This window comes from Tachysurus fulvidraco, chromosome 2, assembly GCF_022655615.1.
Source record: "Tachysurus fulvidraco isolate hzauxx_2018 chromosome 2, HZAU_PFXX_2.0, whole genome shotgun sequence".
In the NCBI taxonomy this organism is placed as follows: Eukaryota; Metazoa; Chordata; class Actinopteri; order Siluriformes; family Bagridae; genus Tachysurus; species Tachysurus fulvidraco.
This window is the reverse complement of record NC_062519.1, coordinates 2,132,759-2,152,758: the sequence shown is the minus strand read 5'-3', so window position 1 is coordinate 2,152,758 and position 20,000 is coordinate 2,132,759. Positions and strand designations below refer to the sequence as shown.

Genomic DNA, 20,000 nt, shown 5'->3' with positions numbered 1-20,000 from the left:
AGCGGTTTCTCGGGTTGTATAAAGAACTCGCCAGGATGTAATTCTGAAACTCTATTGTTGTGTGCTTTAATGGGAAAGAGAGCACGTGCGTTCTGAGGCGGTGCGGTTTACAGTAACAGGCAGACCCGGGGACATTCCGGGGTGCAGATTTTTTTGGATTATTTCAGGCATAAAAGATGTACAGAAGATCAAAGGCACAGACGACAGAATAAGTGTATTTCAGCTTTGCCTTTTTTTCCTGCATGTGGAGTTCTTTTGCTCGTCAGAAATGTATTTTGCATGCAGGGGTATTTTTGTTGCATAAATAGCAAAAATAAAAGGAGGTTTCTGCTGGTCAGAGTCACACGGGGACTTTAGCAGAAAGTTGTCCTGCAAGACGCAAGTCGGTGGGGGAATGTTCGTGAACTTAATTGCAGAAGTCGGCGTGAGACTTTTTTTTTTTTTAAATCCACAGAGGGGTGCAGCCAGGGCAAACAAGATGCTTAAATAAATCAGAAATGTGTGTGTGTGTGTGTGCAGCAAAAATTCATTCATTCATTCATTCATTTTCTACCGCTTATCCAAACTTCCCGGGTCACGGGGAGCCTGTGCCTCTCAGACCATCTCAGGAGTCATCGGGCATCGAGGCAGGATACACCCTGGACGGAGTGCCAACCCATCACAGGGCACACACACACTCTCATTCACACACACACACACACACACACACACACACACACTACGGACAATTTTCCAGAGATGCCAATCAACCTACCATGCATGTCTTTGGACCGGGGGAGGAAACCGGAGTACCCGGAGGAAACCCCCGAGGCACGGGGAGAACATGCAAACTCCACACACACAAGGCGGAGGTGGGAATCGAACCCCGGCCCTGAAGGTGTGAGGCGAAGGTGCTAACCACTAAGCCACCGTGCCCCCCAATGCAGCAAAAATATTTGATTTAATTTGATTTCTTCTGCGTTTTTTAATAACAGACCTATATACAGTACATTCTTATATAGCAGCTTTCATAGAACATCTCACGATGGTCAGAGGAAACACTGTAGGGTCTCCAAGGCTGAGACCAATCACAGCAGCAGAAACTGAGTCCTCAGTGCTGAAGCTCCAAGAGAAAGTAGAACATCAATTCAATTAAGTTCACCTTCCATTAAATAAGTAATTGTGTGCACATCCCCCCTTCTGGCAGGTGCAGGACAAAAGAAACTGCTAAAGTGAAAAAAAAAAAAAAACTAATGTCCACAACACTGTTTATATTACATTATATTATATTACACCGTATTTATTAATTTATTAAAAAGCAACGTTTCTTCTTTAGGCAAATGGAACACATTTGTTATAAAAGGGATATATAGGCCTTATAATCAACTGACCCACTCTGGGATTTCAGTTAGCTTTATTGGGTCTAAACAAGCCTAATAGCCCACCCCACCCCCACTTTACTCAATTAAGAGCACACTTTCATAGAAAAACACCCAATGGAAGAAACAGCTCATACACACATGCCCAAAACAACATGAAAACACCCCACCCCCCCAAACATATGCACAAAGACCACCGAAAAATAGTCAGCAAACATACAGACAATTTCCCACAAAAAATATATACATACACATATACATACATACATATACACACACATACACACATGTGTGTGTGTGTGTGTATATATATATGTATGTATATTTACATTTACAGCATTTGGCAGATGCCCTTATCCAGAGCGACATACACAAGTGCTTAAATCTCTAACATTGAATACATTAATGCTGGTTCACTAAGTTACATACTTAATGTAATAAAGACGTTACATACTTAAGATACCATGAGTTTAAAACATCTATACTGTATATACACATACCCATACATACACATATACATACATATACACACACATATACGTGTGTGTGTGTGTGTATATATATATATATATATATATATATATATATATATATATATATATATATATATATACACATGTGTGTGTGTATATATGTATATACTGTATATACACATACCCATACATACACATATACATACATATACACACACATATACGTGTGTGTGTATATATGTATATATGTGTGTGTGTGTATATATGTATATACTGTATATACACATACCCATACATATACATATCAAACATACAAGAGTTTGATATAAAGCCATTCTTATAAGGAGTGGGGATATGTGTATATATATATATATATATATATATATGTGTGTGTGTGTGTGTATGGGTATATATATATATATACACACACATGTATATGTGTGTATGTGTGTGTATATGTATGTATGTATATGTGTATGTATGTATTTTCTGTGGGAAATTGTCTGTATGTTTGCTGACTATTTTTCGGTGGTCATTGTGCATATGTTTTGGGGGGGTTCATGTTGTTTTGGGCTTGTGTGAAAGTGTGCTCTTAATTGAGTAAAGTGGGGGTGGGGGTGGGGTAGTGCTATTAGGCTTGTTTAGACCCAATAAAGCTAACTGAAATCCCAGAGTGGTGTCTGTGTGTATAAGGGCCTTTTTACACCTGGTCACTTCATGTGTTGTCTCTGATCCGATATCTATCTGATTTGTTAAAACTGTTCCGTTTACATCAGGCCACATGAACACGTCTCGGCGAATCGGATATCGATCCGATCTTTCTGCTCCCGCCCAAAATGCTAATATATTTTACCTCATTTCCGGGGTAATTGAAATGGAACACGCTTTGGTGTGTGAGGTTGCTAGGGTAAGTGGGTCAGTTGATTGTAAGGCCTATATATCCCTTTTATAACAAATGTGTTTCATTTGCCTGAAGAAGACCCAGTAGGGTCGAAACGTTGCTTTTAAATAAATTAATAAATACGGGAGTTATAAACGGTGTTGCGGACATTAAGTTCACCTTCCCTACTTCCTTCCATTAGATTGTTTCTTCTGACAGTTCATAACCACTAGTGATCCATGTCTGTCTTTAATGAGAATATGTCTGACGTGATGAACATCCCACTCTAGATTTATTGCCCTTCACTGATCTAATCAGCTCCACTCTTCATTTCTCTGAAGTCTTTCCGCTACTGTAGATGTTGGATGGTGTCTGTGTGGATTAGGGCCTTTTTACACCTGGTCACTTCACGTGTGTCGTCTCTGATCCGATAGCTATCTGATTTGTTAAAACTGTTCCATTTACATCAGGTCACATGACCGCGTCTCGGCGAATCTGATATCGATCTGATCTTTCTACTCCCGCCCAAAATGCTAATATATTTTACCCCATTTCTGGGGTAATTGAAATGGAACACACTTTGGTGTGTGCGGTTGCTACAAAAAACAGCGTTTACTGTTTGCTGCATTTTAAGACCCAACGAGACGCCTGGGTGAAAGATCAGAGCAGCGCTGGTGGGAAAACGTGTTTGTTTCTGGCGCGATGGACGACTCGTGAGTCACCTGCGAGTGACGTACTTCCGTTTGGGAGGAGTTTAGCGCTGACTTATCTGGCTCGAACGACCACATTCATTTACACCTGTCCAGTTTCATCTGAAACGCGTCCCAGACCACCTCCTGAAGGGGTTTGTACCATCGGATTTATATCCGTCTACAAAACGTTTCGGAGGGCATTTAGACCTGGTCTTTTTACCGTCGGATAGCTATCTGATCACAGAAGTACAGGTGTAAAAAGCCCCTTAGTGTTCACTCAGCTACAAGAACATCCGTGAGATCAGACTCTGACGTTGGGATGTTGAGGAGACTCCAGTTCCAGTTCGTCTCAGTAGTGTTCAGTGTGGTTGAGTCAGTTTGGGGAAGAACCATATTCGCTGGTCAGCAAGTCATCAGGAGTCCACAGCTGCGGCTCTTCTCAACCGTCGTGTTGTCGCATTGACGACACTAGATGGTGATGATGACCGTGATATGTGTGTGTACACAACGGGAAAAGCTGCATGAAATCTAAAGATTGACGTTCACGTCACGTATCCGATCCAGTCTGTATCTAGGACCACGTTTAAAAGTGGCTCAGGACAAATACACTCAGTTGTGATGAGATCAAAACTCAGGTCTGTGTCATGTGAAGAGAGACAACCAAAAGTGCATCAGGATCAAGCACCACGACACACACAAACACACACAAACACACACACACACACACACACACACACACACACACACACACACACACACACACACACACACACTCAAAAATAAATAAATAAAACAATGCATCTTGTGGAATTCGTTCTACTTGTTTGCAAATTTCTGCGACAAACAACGATGTTTGTCATGAGTGTGTGCAGTGCATTATGGGTACGCACCTGCCCACTCGAGCTTGTTCTTGATGGATCTGGTTTTACACGTAATACACAGATATAGCAGTAGACACAAAGTCACGAGCAACAGAAACATCAAGATCCAAGTGGTCTTCGAAGGGGGCTCCGATGGTGAACCAGGGCCCCCTGTTGGAGAAACAAGAAAACACACTCACTTGTAAAACAACTACTGGAACAGAACGAGCCAGAAAATAGGTGAATAAAATAATATAAATCTTATTGTTACCTCTTTCGGTCGCGGCGATTCCTTCTTTCTTGCCCGAGTGAGCCTTGGTCTCAGAAGATACAGACGTGACTGAATGATTGTCTGATGTTTGGTTGATGTGGGGCTCGTCGGTAGAATACTGGAGCCTTGGAGTTGTGCCGCTCGGTCTGTACGGCTTGTCCAGTGTGTGCTGTGCTTCCATTCTGTACGTCGTCTCCGGACTGTCTGGCTTCTTTTTCGTTCTGATCGGCGTGTCTGTCGTCGGAGTCGAATGTTCTGTCTCATATCCACACACACGGTCCATAGTGTGAGATCCATTTTTGATCAGCGTCATCCCTAAACTCGCACAACTGAGACAGATGTAAACACATAGGCGGTGAGATGTAAGCTAATCATTTACACACACGGTAGGAGTTTGTGCTTTTACAGAGAAAAAGCTATGGTTTCAGCTTAACCCACGTCTTCCACAGAATCGACATCACTGCTGTGTTTTGTTTGCTTTCTTACGTTAGATATTAGCTCGCATACGTCAAGTGTCTGTATCGATGTATTCAGTAATGACTTAATAATGAGTAATGACTCTGACAGAACACAGAGATAAACAGATCCTGTGACCTGAATCCCATTTTGAGGCCAGAAACCATCTCTCTTTGTCCTGATCCTGTTAAATCATCACTGATGTCTATGCTGTGGATCTTTGGTTCTTCTCTGTAGGCCTGAAGGTTCCATTTTTATGTTCTGGGAAACTCAGAATTGACAAGAACCCGTTATCCAACACGCATATTTCTGGTAAAAGGTTGGAGTAATTCAGTAGTGTTTATCTGATACAACATCCTTAAAGCCTATAAGCTCGCAAATCTTTTGTGGTACTGTATGAGTGTCTCCACACGAAGCTAAAGCGAAACCTTTACGATTAGTGATGCGTCATCCGTAAATGAGTCGAATTTATGAGTTGGGCTCCAGGGCTTGTTGAAGGATAAATGAAAACAAATCTATTTAAGGAGGATTAGTTTATTCATGTCGCACTGTTTTTAAAATAAATACAGTTCGAAGTAAACGCTAGTTAAACATTTTCGGTCTTAGGTCACTAACACTCTGGTTTAGACTAACAAAAAGAAATGAGTCAAATTCACTCTTATAGGTGAGTCAAATGATCTGACTCACTGACAAGAACTAAAATTCCCATTACTCTGTACGTAAAATACTGTATGGTTTCCTCCTTCCTGCTCCTGCTGTCGTGGTTGTTTTTTCTAGTTTGTTTGTTTATTTGTTTATTTATTTAGTTCCAAATCCCCCAAAAGACAAACATTGGATATTTATTACAAATCAGATTTATTAGATATTACATCCTATCACTTCGATATAAACATATACATTTACGCTCCCATATTCTTGAACGTGACCTTTCTTCTTCCTGCACGTTTCGAACCTGGCTTTCGTCGGTTCACGATTCGCTCGTTACAGAATCGACTCGGTCTGTATTTTATGAAATGCCGAATTAGTTGTAATGGTGTTGAAATGCCCAGGCAACAAAAAAAATCATTTGTGTGCGGCTTTAAAGTCTGCGTCTCAGCACTGAAACCGAATCTTGGTATGTAAATGCACGAGCGCACGATTCCAGAAGAGAGAGAGAGAGAGAGAGAGAGAGAGAGAGAGAGAGAGAGAGAGAGAGAGAGAGAGGAACGTGAAAATCCACCTGACTCAGTCGTTTCTGTTCAGAATGACACAGCGTGAGGTTGAGATCGGTAAAGCTTTGGGTCTGTCAGGGCTGATGTGCTGAGCAGAGAATCGAGAGTGGAGAAAATAAAAAAAAAATTCTCCTACACTCAGGGCATTTCAGAGAAGTGAAATATCACGAAGGTCCTGGTCACTGATTGGCTGCCGCTGTCTTGCCTTTGAGCGATATACGGTATTTCCGATCTGATGTATGCAGAGACGAACATTTACACGTGGGTTCACGTCGTTATCGAATAGAAAAGATTATTATCTCAGATACGGAGCACTTACTCAGTGTACGGATGGCAGGATCTGTCGAGATTAGACGTGTTGGTGAAGCCGCTGGTGCACAGCTCACAGTCCCTCCTGCACTTTAAGCCCACCCGACTCGGGCAGTAGTACCCAGGCTTGCACTGGCACCTACGGTTAGTCGTCTCCGTGCAGGCGGACACTTCGACCTGGTTTTTCTTCACTGCAAACACACACACACACACACACACACACACACACACACACACACACACACACACACACACGAACGCAGGAAATCCATAAACAAGGCCTTGATTGAGCACACACTCCTAATCTCTTATGAAATGACATTTTCACTATCTTACCAGAGCAAGATTCGGTGCACGTGTCACACATGGCCCGTCCGTTCATCAGAAACCAGAACTGTCCTCTGGGACATTTCACGCATTTACAGTTCTGTAGGATGAAGCCTGAGCGGAAGAAGAACACGATGTAAGGTCTTTTAGGGTTTACTGTCGTATAGTATTATACAGCCTGGGTGAAATCTGGATTCTGACAGAAGAACTGAAGTTTACTGTAAGGAGAGGTTTGTTTATTTAACTTGGATGGAAGGAGTCTCCAGTGTCAGCGCTTTGTAAAGCTTTAACTTTAACTTTAGACATTTCTTTGTGCTTTCACTGTAACGTGTCCAGCCGTGTCTTTTTTTTTTTTTCGTCTCTGAGACAGAAATGATGTGATGCTAGTGAAGGAATGCTGTAGCTAAGTGGTTAACGTGTTGGACTACTGATCTGAAGGTCATGGGTTCGAATCCCAGGTACACTAAGCTGCCATTGATGGGCCCCTGAGCAAGGCCCTTAACCCTCAGTTGTAAGTCACTCTGGATAAGGGAAGAGTGTAAAGGAAGAGTGTTTAAAGCCTGCTATAGTGTGAACCCGACCGGGCATTAACCTGTACTGTGGACGGTCCGCTATAATCGTGTGACTACCAATTGAAAAAGGTACAGTACGAGGTGTGTTTTATTAAAATAGATAAAACAGTTGGTGTGGTACGTTTCAGTATCAGTTAACACACCGGTCTCTGATTGCTTACTCAACTCAGTTGTCATAACACAACTAGCCATGAAGCCACCACCTGCACTGCACAATGACTGTGCTCCTAAGTCTAGAAATGACTAGCAAAACTTTTCTTTTTCATGAAACACAAACCGGCCAGCTCAGAAAACCAACACTGACAGTAAAACAAGTATGAAATGGAAGTTCACTGCAAAACAAGATGAGTATTGACAGATAAACAAGTCGTGCCTTGGGAGCGCAGAAGAGCGGTTCCTGACTCAGAATGGGTGTGATGTAGATGTAGATGTAGATGGTGTAATGCGTGTAGATTTAACACGTGGGCCAGTAAAAATAGATCAGGCCCACATTTGTATTCTGAACTGAAGGGTGGGTCACTGAGTAAACATCTTGTTCCCTTTCACACTACACTCAGATGGTGTAAACAGATACAGGTCCTGTGTGCGGATGTGTTTGTACGAGACGCTACAATTACTTGTGTGAAAAGAGAAGCCTGTTCCATCAGGGTCGTATTCCGTGCGAAGCTTGTACGGTACGCGCACGTCGATGCCGATGATATTTCCTTTTTATTTACGCTCTAATTAAGGGGAAGTGAGCGGATCTGTACACAACGACATTCCATTCATGAGCACACGCACCATAGTGGGAAACTGATGAAGAAATTTGCATATAAACACAGATTTGAACTTCAAAAACATGAGCTCATCTTGGAGCTTGAGGTCATCCGTGAGGTCCATTATTTGTTTATGAGATCACTTTCATGACCTGTTGGCTGACACGATAGTTGCTCATGACAACCACTCAAAATAAATAAAACTTACCAGGCTTACATAGCGCACAGGGCCGTGAATCTGCTGGAGGCATCTGAAGAGAAACAGAAGGTCGGTTAGATCACTTGTTAATCTGCTTTGAGTCAATTCTGTCCCAATGAGCACTGACTATGTGCTAAAGGAATTGTCTAAATCATCTTGGGGAATTTGTACAGTACATAACGATTTAAGTCATGCTGAAACAAAGTGTTAAACATAACCGCTGAGACAAAACCATATGACAAAGCCGTACAGTTCTACAGTTCTACAACCGACATCATGGCAGGACCTCTTGGCAGGAACTTTTTTTTTTTACACTAAACCACATTCATTTATGAATTAGGGGGTGTGGGGTGTGGGGTGTGTGACTCGGATGCACAAAACTTTAAAGTTAAAAATGTGGCCTGTACATGTCTGGGAAACCTAAATATCTTTTCATAGCTTATCTGATAACCGCAAAAAAAAAAAAAAAAAAAAAAAAAAAAATAAAAAAAAAATGACAGTCTTGTCTGTCACAAAGATTGGGTAGTATTCAGTGAAGTGTCTGGTGCACTATGAGCACACACACACACACACACACACACACACACACACACACACCCTAAATGAACCCAAACCAAAAAAAAAGTCAACCGCACATATTAGTGATCTGTTTTAAAATATCAGGCAGCAGATCAGACAAGTAAGCAATGTGGTGAGATGATGGAGCTGAAGGTTTGAGATGAGTGTGAATCCTACCAGTAAGTGTCTATTACACCGTCTCATACTGAAGAATCATCTCTGAAATGCCTGGAAATTCTTTGATGCTTTAGTGTAACCTACATACAGTAGTGTTAGAAATGGCTCAGCATGAAATAGATTAGATGATAAAATGATAGGATTGGCCAAGAAAGTTGGATCAAATCACAAGAATTATTTATTCTAGGTTCAATCATTCATCTGAAAAAAAAAAAAAAAGATGCTCTACATCCTTCATTTCATCACAGGAACATGATTAAAATGCATGCGACAAAAGGCAAGCACACAAATGCCCCAGTCTTACATTAAACACACAAATGCCCCACAGTCTTACATTAAACACACAAATGCCCCACAGTCTTACATTAAACACACAAATGCCCCACAGTCTTACATTAAACACACAAATGCCCCAGTCTTACATTAAATACACAAATGCCCCACAGTCTTACATTAAACACACAAATGCCCCACAGTCTTACATTAAACACACAAATGCCCCAGTCTTACATTAAACACACAAAAGCCCCAGTCTTACATTAAACACACAAATGCCCCAGTCTTACATTAAACACACAAATGCCCCAGTCTTACATTAAACACACAAATGCCCCACAGTCTTACATTAAACACAAAAATGCCCCACAGTCTTACATTAAACACACAAATGCCCCAGTCTTACATTAAACACACAAATGCCCCAGTCTTACATTAAACACCCAAATGCCCCACAGTCTTACATTAAACATACAAATGCCCCAGTCTTACATTAAACACACAAATTCCCCACAGTCTTACATTAAACACACAAATGCCCCAGTCTTACACTAAACACCCAAATGCCCCAGTCTTACATTAAACACACAAATGCCCCAGTCTTACATTAAACACCCAAATGCCCCACAGTCTTACATTAAACACACAAATGCCCCAGTCTTACATTAAACACCCAAATGCCCCAGTCTTACATTAAACACCCAAGTGCCCCACAGTCTTACATTAAACACACAAATGCCCCAGTCTTACATTAAACACACAAATGCCCCAGTCTTACATTAAACACACAAATGCCCCAGTCTTACATTAAACACCCAAATGCCCCACAGTCTTACATTAAACACCCAAATGCCAAAGTCTTACATTAAACACACAAATGCCCCACAGTTTTACATTAAACACACAAATGCCCCACAGTCTTACATTAAACACACAAATGCCCCACAGTCTTACATTAAACACACAAATGCCCCACAGTCTTACATTAAACACACAAATGCCCCACAGTCTTACATTAAACACACAATGAACCGGTAATACAGTATTAAAGTCTCTCTCGAGTCATTTAAAGGAACCGAGCAGTTTGAGCATCACTCAATTCCTTTTGAGCAAAAAGCAGCAGAAATCAGAGCTTACCGCAGTGAACAGGAGAGAAAGCACAAGCCACGGTAAAGGCGACCGATCCTTCATGATGAACAAGGTTTTTTACAGATCGGTTGATGTCGCTGCTTCATAAACCCAAATATCCGCTCGAGTCAAATGAATCGTTTCGAAGTTTGCCGCCTATAAACTGGTCCCAGACGTGACGTGTACAAACACACACACACACACACACACACACGCGCGCGCGCGAGCAACAGGTTCATATACTATAGATGGACGTTGTATATCTTGGGTATTGCTCTTATATTCACACACACACCCACACACAAGCAACAGGTTCATATGGACGTTGTATATCTTGGGTATTGCACTTACCATATTCACACACACATGTCTCAGAGATCTCAGAAATGCTCACTCACTAAAGGAAAGGTAGTAAAATGATGAGTGTTAACGTTTAACCACGTCAAGCTCTTTTTTTTAAATATATATCCCAGCCTCTTATGGTTAGACTTTACAGCACTGAAGTAAAAGAACATTTGCTATAAATCCACACTTAAGCATTTCATGTCCCTTACTGTTCCTTAATCTGTCTCTGTCCCCGGTCACTTACACATTCTCATCCTCTCTAATACACTAAAACTCTCCCATTAACTCACATACACTCTAATATTGTCTCATGTCTGTTATCTCAGCACTTCTGTATAAACACTGAGCTAAACCTACATGCCATACAACACAAGTCTACATTAAACATTCATAATACGTTAAATATTTATTCCTGTTGAGATGCCAAGACCCATTTCGAGAGAGAGAGGGTCTCAGAAAACAAGGGATATACTTTACCTCCACATCCTCATTACCCTCAGCATCACAAGTCAGTTCAAACCTTCAATATCCTATTTGACAAGCTGCCAGGAGGACCTTATTAATCACTGCTGTGTTACCCTCTAGCGAACACTTACTGCACCTTCAGTAAGTCTACTTTACCTGGACGTATTTTAGTGCAGGTAGTCTACCTTTTGTTCAGACGATCTCATTATTCCAGTGTGTACAGTAATATACTGAACATTCTACCGACACACACAAAAAAAAAAGTCAGGATCAAGAGGACATTATTTATAACCCAAAGTGTTTTATGGGTGTTAAGCTGTGGATTAAACCTGAATTCATTTGCCCTGTCAAAGAGGTTAATATTTCTGAAACTCGGTAACAAATAACGGCTTTTGATTTTAACGAATAAAATATCAAAAACCCTTTATTTTTATGATGGTACACTGAAGTGCAGCAAAAAAAAAACACCAAACAAACAAAAAACAAACAAACAAACAAAAAAAACCTACCTTGTGCTTACAGCAGAATGCAAACATTTTTACAATAAATTTGACATTTTGCAAAAAAAAAAAAAATACAAACAAAACAACATCCCAAATGAACATTAATACAATCCGATGATCCCAAACCAAAAGACAAATTGTTCTAACCCACAAGACAGAAATATTCCTATAATATACTTCTAGCGATCTCTCTGAGGTACGACAGAAGAGAAACTTTTAATTTATGCGATATCATTCGGGCTAATCTTCACACCATTTCTACTTTTTTCTGTCATATGCGTGAGGCACAGCAAAGTTCCCAGTTTCTATAGAGCAAAATTAACACAGCTGACATAAGTGTTGCTGTCAGAAACTGGCTCTGAGAGAGAATGACTGTACTGAACTACAAGCTGACCATCAAAAAAAAATTACCTCTGATTGTGTTTAAAATCCCCAACGCTGCTGGATCCTGTCCAGTCATACCAGAAACCTGCCGTACAACAGCGTTTATTATTAAAACCCATAACGTTTGACGGGATCCTCCCTTCTCATGAACCCAGAGCAAGAGGCTTTTATTATTTTCTCATACATACATCTGCTCTGCCTTAATCATCGGCTAGCTTTGTTCAAACCGCAGCAGAAACACGCAAACGTGTTACATCACTTTTATACCAAAGATAAAACACTTGATTACTTTTTCATAAGAAAAGCCAAGAGCATCAGTTGATGTTAGAGAATAAGAAGATAATTTTTATTAATAGTAAGTAAGAATAATAACTACTAGAATGAGGCGATGAGGTTAAAAAACGTGTGGGCGATGTGGTTTAACAAAAAAACCCTGATACTGTGACACTGCTGAATTCTGGACTAATTCCTTATACAGTAACAGCAGCCATGACAGTATTCATTTAATCATTATTGCACGCTTTCTAATATCTTAGAATTTCCACAGTAATAACTCACAGCACAGGGACATGTGTGGTGCAATAACGTCATGATCAGGGAGTAATAATAAAAGATCCATGTCATGGTCTCCAGGGTCCAGTGCCTTCTGACAGTCGGGAACAAATATTTCTGAATTTTTGACACTGTGTGTGTGAGAGAGGGGGGGAAGGGAGAGAGGGAAAGGGAGGGGAGAGGGAGAGAGAGCGAGGGATAGAAAAAGAGACAGAGATAGAGACAGAGAGAGAGAGATAGAAAAAGAGACAGAGAGAGAGAGAGAAAGAGAGAGAGACAGAGATGGACCGAGAGTGAGAAAAAGATAGAAAAAGAGACAGAGAGACAAAGATAGAGAGAGAAAGATAGAAAGAGAGACAGACAGATTGAGAGTGAGGGAGAAAGATAGAAAAAGAGACAGAGGGAGAGAGGGAGTGAGTAAGAGGGAGAGAGAAGGATAGAAAATGAGACTGAAAGAGAGAGAGAGAGAGAGAGAGAGGGAGGGAGAGAGTAAGAGGGAGAGAGGATAGAAAATGAGACAGAGAGAGCGCTTAGTGAGAGAACGACTGTTTATAGCTGCTAACCAACGTGCTACCAAAACGTTAAAAGTAACTACAATCAGCTAAAGTTAGTTTTCTGTATTGAAATAAACAAAAGGAATTGGTGTAAGTGTAAATTTTTGCATATTTCTTTACAGCTTAAAGATGATTTTGTGCAGTAAGACAGTCTGAATCCTAAAACCAGAGAAAAGGGTGTTTAAGATGTAGATGTAGTTTATGGTAATAACGTGTTCTGTACGCAACGCAGGCCGTATGACGTTAATATGATCAGAATTCCTCCACGCGACGGCCCGCGAGATTACGAAGACAAACCGAAGTGACGTCCATCATACGTTATTCCGAGGGAGAGCGTGTACAGAAAGTAGCATTCGTTTACAGAATCAGTGAAGAGGTTTAGTCCTCGTCACCGTGCTGTGCTGGAACTGATACCGCGCCAGGCGAGAAACGTCCAGAAGCTGATCCGCGCGCTGGCAGCCTGACGCTCCGGACCCGGACAGATCCTAAAAACCACGGTGTAACACGGATAACAAAAATAAAACACAGCACCCGTCTCCAAAACAGAAGAAAGATAACAATCCAAAGAGCACTTAAAAAAAAAGGTCAAAGACAAACATTTGCAAACATGATAAAAAAAAAAAAGCTCAAAGTCTACCATGTGACACTTCAGGAAATCTCAGCGTTTAAATGTCATGCTGTTGCAGTGACAAAACAGCGACACAGCCTACAGCTATACACATACAGAAGAGCAGAGAAGGAAAAACTGAGTTAATACTTGGCATTTTCTCAGACAAGCTAAAACGGGTTCGTATCGACACGCTCGTTCTAATATGTTATCGTTTCTATGGTAACAGCTCAATCACAGGGACTCGTCTGATTCGTCTGAGTCCACTCAGAACGGAAACTGTTGACTGTGGTAAGGTTTACGGTAAAGACGTGTTTAGGAGTATTCGCGGACGTTTCACGACGTGTAGCTATAAACGGATTAAAAAGTTCTCTAATAAATAAATAGAAATTATAATAGTTTGGAAATTGCTGTAATAAAAGAGAAGTAAGGAGACATGCAGTTTGTTACAGGAACATAATCTATCACTTAGGGGAACAGTGATTCTTCATAACTTTACTATAATAAACGTAATTCCGAGTTATTTATTCCTTAATTCGATTCGTCATGTTCTTCCAGCGATGTGGTATGATCATCTTATGCCCTATAATTATAGGCTGATGGTTATTAACCCATTATGACAGGATCCAACACGAGTTCAGTGGAAACGGTACAGGGCAATTCCATGCAAATGTCAACTTACCATGGAAAGAGTTTCAGACAAATGTCAAAGCACAGACAAGAAGTATTTTACCTTTTGCTTCAATATACAGTATATTCCATATTAGGCACCTGTCTGACCTTTAAAAGTAAAATACACACACACACACACACACACACACACACACACACACCCAACCACCCCGTATCTCACAATCTCACAGAAGAGGAAATATTGACACTTTAGGCCCAATTTGGATGTTTTCACTTAGGGGTGTACTTATTTTTTTTTTTGGCCAGAGGTTTAGACATTAATGGCTGTGTGTGGAGTTATTCTGTAGGGACACGTTTGTGTTGTCACATGAAAAGATATAATAAAATATTTACAAACATGAGAGGGGTGCCATCACTTCTGTGAGATATTGTGTGTGTATATATATTATATATGTGTATACACACACACACACGCACATATACAGTGTCGCTTGAGATGAACCCTTTAGAAATTCCTATACTTTTGCATAAATCTGATCCGAAACATCGTCGGATTTTCCAAACGTGAACAAAGTGAACGGAATCAAACATTCGTTCATTCATCTTCTACCGCTTATCCGAACTCATCGGGTCACGGGGAGCCTGTGTCTATCTCAGGCGTCATCGGGCATCGAGGCAGGATACACCCTGGACGGAGTGCCAACCCATCACAGGGCACACACACACTCTCATTCACTCACACACTACGGACAATTTTCCAGAGATGCCAATCAACCTACCATGCATGTCTTTGGACCGGGGGAGGAAACCGGAGTACCCGGAGGAAACCCCCGAGGCACGGGGAGAACATGCAAACTCCACACACACACAAGGCGGAGGTGGGAATCGAACCCCCAACCCTGGAGGTGTGATGCGAATGTGCTAACCACTAAGCCACCGTGCCCCCTGGGATCAAATGAATGAGCCAAAAATATTATACGTCCACATTTAAATTATTGCAAAAAAAAAGGGATCCAGCATTACAGATCTGTGACTGGATAAAAGTATGTGAACCTTTGATTTCAGTATCTATTGTGGTCTCTTGTGAACCAATAACAGCAAGGAAAGTTTCTGGTAACGTTTGATAAAGTCCTTCACAACAGCGTAGAAGACTTTTACTCAAGTCAAGTCAAGAAGCTTGTATTGTCATTTTAACTATATATAGCTGTTGCAGTACACAGTGAAATGAGACACCGTTTCTCCAGGACCATGGTGCTACATAAAACAAAGACAGCGATAAGGACTTAGTAAGTAGTCATAGTCACAAAAAGTGCAACTGGGCAACCAGTGCAGGACAAGACAAACAAGACAGTGCAGGACACAAGAGTGTAGACAAAACGTTACAAAAAATACAATACACAAAGGACAATAAACAGAAACGGAGTGACTGACTCCTTTCCTCAGTACAGAAGAGCTTCAACTCTCAGAGTTTATTATGTGTCCTCACCATATCAGACTAATTACATGCTGTTTTTGCACAGTGGTTTTGCTCTTTGCACATGCAGCCTTACACCTTCAGTCAACTCATTACAAAACTCCTGCTCTTATATTAAGTGTTCCTTCCAGTATTTCTGCACATACACTGTAGATTACACAGCATGTTCTCCAGTCTTGTACTGTTTTGTGTTGTTTGTTTGCAGTCTTTTGACTTGCACCGTTTGCACTCGGTTGCACAGAGAGGTTAGGACTACTTATCTTTCAGTCCTCAGCTCTGTGTCGTGTTCTGTAGCAGGGTCTGGGAAAAACGTCGTCTCATTTCACCACGTACTGTGTCGGCTATGACGATAACGTTGACTTATGAGTCTTGCCTTGTGTACTGTAATGTATTTCCGTTTTTTTTTTTTTTTAGTAAATGTATCCACCATGATCGTGTTCTTCGGGCTTCCCGATTAGTCACGTGACCAGCTTTGCTAGCTTTGTCTCGCTGATAACACTGGAATTACCCTTCAATATGCAGATGAGCAAGCGAACAACACCTAACTGATTGTTTATGTGTATAGGAGGAAGAGGACAGCAGAGTGAACCGGAACAGAAATTCCACAATCTGCCGTGATCTCGAATCGGGAATTACGTGCCTACTGTACGTGATGGAGAGACGGCATCCGGTTGAATGTATTCTTGTGTTTAATTACACGTTAAAAACTCAAAACAAAAAGAGGAGTCTAAAAAGAACGGACGTGTGAACATCTACTCTGTACTAATGTCACGTAATATGTGGGGATTTTTTTTTCTCGTCAGATTCCTGGTTTCAAACTTGCACAAACAGTTTCATGCTGATTTTATAGACAGATTAATCTACATTTGTAATTCATTTGTTTTTAGTTAAAGGTTCCACCGGTTTGTGTGTTATTATGACACGTCAATGCAGACATGGACATGATGGGTCGATACAGACATGGACGTGAAGAATGTGTAGTAAAGCTGCACATGTGTATAGATGAGCGTATGCAGGACAGATGGATGCATGGCTGAGTGGATAGTGGTCAGATAGATGGATAAGTGGATGCTGGAAAGATAAACAGATGCATGTATGAATGGTGGAGAAAAGTGTGGATCTGTAGTGCGGTCCTCACCAGCTGGTTCTCATCCTGGACTGAAGGCTTTGTGACTGGATGTGGCCTGATCTTCATAGAGCTCCTTAGATCTAGGCTGCTCATCTTGGAGCCTGCTCCCATTGAGATGTTGGTCCATCCGGACAGACAATGCTGCATGAGGAACCGGATGGATGCTCAGAAAACAAGTACGCTGCTCAACATAAAACATTTACCCACACTTTCCCACTACCTACAGCTTTATCACCTACAGCTTGATCACGGATTAAAACGTAGCTTACTTTTATGTCGGTATAAAAAAAAGCCAAACACCAGGTGAGATCTTACAGAGGGCAAACCAAGGCTGTCTGATGGATCGAAGCTGCAGCGGCGGTGAGCTTTGTATCGATACGCTGGCAGAAGTGTCGAGCGGGGAATGCTGACCCTGTCACATACACAAGGTTAAAGGTTAACCGTGTTTCGTTTCCATGAAAGAAACACAACATCTCTCTGATCACTGTGGCACCTAATAAACGCAGGCTCGCGCTCCGTGTGTGGATGTTTCTCTTTGGGAGTCTTGCAGACGGGACACGCGGCCTGAGGGTCCAGAGGAGTCGCAAAAAGCCGGCTGTTGATTCGGTAGCAGAATGTACCTGGAGAGTACAAACACCGGGTCATTACCCAGGTTTAAGAGAATGACGTCTGTACACAAGACTGTTTCAACCCACATTGGTGAGCGTCTGAGGCACACTCATGCTTAGTCACTCCGTCTTCTGCAGAAGGTGACCCGAGGTTGGCAGCAACAGGAAACCTGTCGAAGTCAAACAGAAAACAAGATTCAAATGACTATGGGAATTCTCCCAGTGGACTTTTCCCTGCTACGGTCTCGAAAATAGATTAAATCAATTTAGGTGTCTTACGTCTAGAGAAATTGGACTAATTAGCAAGCAAATTAGCGACACAAAAATCTCAGAGGGAAGGAAAAAAAAAACCCGCTGAATTTCACAATAAATATTCACAGCTATGTTGATAGAAAAAAAAAAATAATAAAAAAAAAAGTGTGATTGGGACAGATTTTTTTTTACTGATCTCTTTTGTAACAGAGAGTTTTGCAAGAGAGTCTCCTGCTGGAAATGTAGAATAAAACCATTTCTAGCCAGGTGTACACATAACGCATCCCATAACCTTGTGCTCCAGTAGATCTGAACTGCGCATCGTTTGGGTGACACTGGGTTGGGTATCTCTGGATGCCTCAAGGTGGGTAGAAAGAGGCCGACCGTGTGAGGATCCATGGGCATCTAGAGACGAACCGGCCCAAGTTAGTTTCCACTTCTTGAAGATTTTGGACAGTCTAAGAAGAGACGCCAACTACATGTGGTCTGTGAGGTCAACGACCTCCAAATCGATGCACAATTGTTGGACTGTGTATTTATAACCGCACCCTCCAGTGTCACCCAAATGAGGATGAGGTTTCTCACAAGGCTTCTTCCTCTTTCTTCTGTGGCAACAGTTTGGGAAAGAACAGCATACAAGTGTGATTGTCAGGTGTCCAGTAACCCTTGGCTGTATATTGTGTGGAAAAAAAATATATATATAAAATCAATCACAAGCTCTAGTTCCCCGTATGACACGAAGGTTGATGAAGCTAATTTCGAGTAAACTGAAACTGAATTAGAACTTAAAATTATCCAGCACACGCGCCAACACATGCCTCGGACAAGTCATACAGCCGTCATGCATTTAAGACTTAAAATAGCAAATGAAAACCACAAAAAGTCGTTGACCATGGTTTCACTTTTGACCATGATGAAGTGTCACGGAAACATTCTTACTTATTGACTTGGCGGAAGGCGCGCAGCTCGCTGAAGAAGTGCTCGGAGCGCTCGGTCAGGGAGCTCTCTGCATCCAACAGGCCTGTACACAAACACACAAAGATCAGGGTTGTGTTAATGAACTCCGCCCACATTGTCTGAATCATCATGCGCATAGGTTCACAAACTTTCCGCAGTAAACTTTACTGCAAAATCTTCTAAATAAACCTTTGTGGTTTCTTAGCATGAGGTTTTTTTTGTCATAAACTTCCAGAGAGAGAATGATGGATGATTGTTTTATTTTTCTTCTTAATATTATTGCAACAGAAATAATGATCACAAGTGAGACAACAGTAAATCCCATCTGATGATGTGCGGACACCACAGTACCAGGAAATCACCACCAGCACATGTCCCCATTCTGTCGCACACTCGCACACACACACGCACACACACTCTCTCACATTTGGCAATGTTACCCTATGAGACATCATTCATCTGGTTTAATTCGGATGGGAAATAAACCGTAAGATTTTCCCTCCATATTACCAGCTATCCAGTCATATCCCAGTAAAGGCTGCACACGTCGTCTCTCTGACTCGGACACCGTCTCCAGCTCTTCGTCTGAAGAAGGAAACCTGTCCCGTCCCACGACTCTCTGCAACACCACACAGGAGATTCAGTTAAACCTGCTGTTTAGGCGACACTTGTTTTGTTAACGGAAGCACTAATTGATATCAACATAGAAAAAAAAACAATGTTTATTATCATTAATGAAGTATTTGTTGTCATTATTTAGTCTTGTGTGTTATGAGTAATAACAACTAACCCCAATTATGAGGGACCTCACGGCACTGACAGGTCAGGGGTCTAAACTATACACCGTGCAGAGTGTACGGAGTGTTTAAACGGTCATGACGAGTGTTCCTGCATCATAACATGTAAACTCCAATCAGGGTTGTTATTTGGACGAGGTGGTGGGATGTGTAGGGTTCGTTTTTATATCCGCTTAATGTGCATTTTGTAATGAGGATAAAACAAGAAATAGTAGTTGCTAGATTATAGTTACATTTA

At 41.4% G+C, this 20,000-nt stretch overlaps 1 protein-coding gene across 7 annotated transcripts in view; it reads right to left on the bottom strand.

Moving 5' to 3' along the window:
• LOC113657187 (tumor necrosis factor receptor superfamily member 21-like) overlaps positions 1 to 20,000 on the bottom strand; it is a 27,405-nt gene that overhangs the window by 4,483 nt on the left and 2,922 nt on the right. For 6 of the 7 annotated variants that reach the window (XM_027168788.2, XM_027168785.2, XM_027168786.2 and 3 more), the window contains exons 3-13: positions 19,476 to 19,584; positions 18,948 to 19,029; positions 17,844 to 17,926; positions 17,642 to 17,768; positions 17,464 to 17,560; positions 17,158 to 17,289; positions 8,373 to 8,415; positions 6,847 to 6,951; positions 6,521 to 6,701; positions 4,535 to 4,863; positions 4,294 to 4,434 (exon numbers count right to left, since the gene is read on the bottom strand). In XM_027168788.2, coding sequence (XP_027024589.2) covers positions 4,294 to 4,434; positions 4,535 to 4,863; positions 6,521 to 6,701; positions 6,847 to 6,951; positions 8,373 to 8,415; positions 17,158 to 17,289; positions 17,464 to 17,560; positions 17,642 to 17,768; positions 17,844 to 17,926; positions 18,948 to 19,029; positions 19,476 to 19,584 — 1,429 coding nt within the window. Of the gene's footprint in view, positions 1 to 3,601; positions 4,041 to 4,293; positions 4,435 to 4,534; positions 4,864 to 6,520; positions 6,702 to 6,846; positions 6,952 to 8,372; positions 8,416 to 17,157; positions 17,290 to 17,463; positions 17,561 to 17,641; positions 17,769 to 17,843; positions 17,927 to 18,947; positions 19,030 to 19,475; positions 19,585 to 20,000 lie in introns of those variants that run through there. The other variant, XM_027168787.2, reaches the window with a different exon arrangement.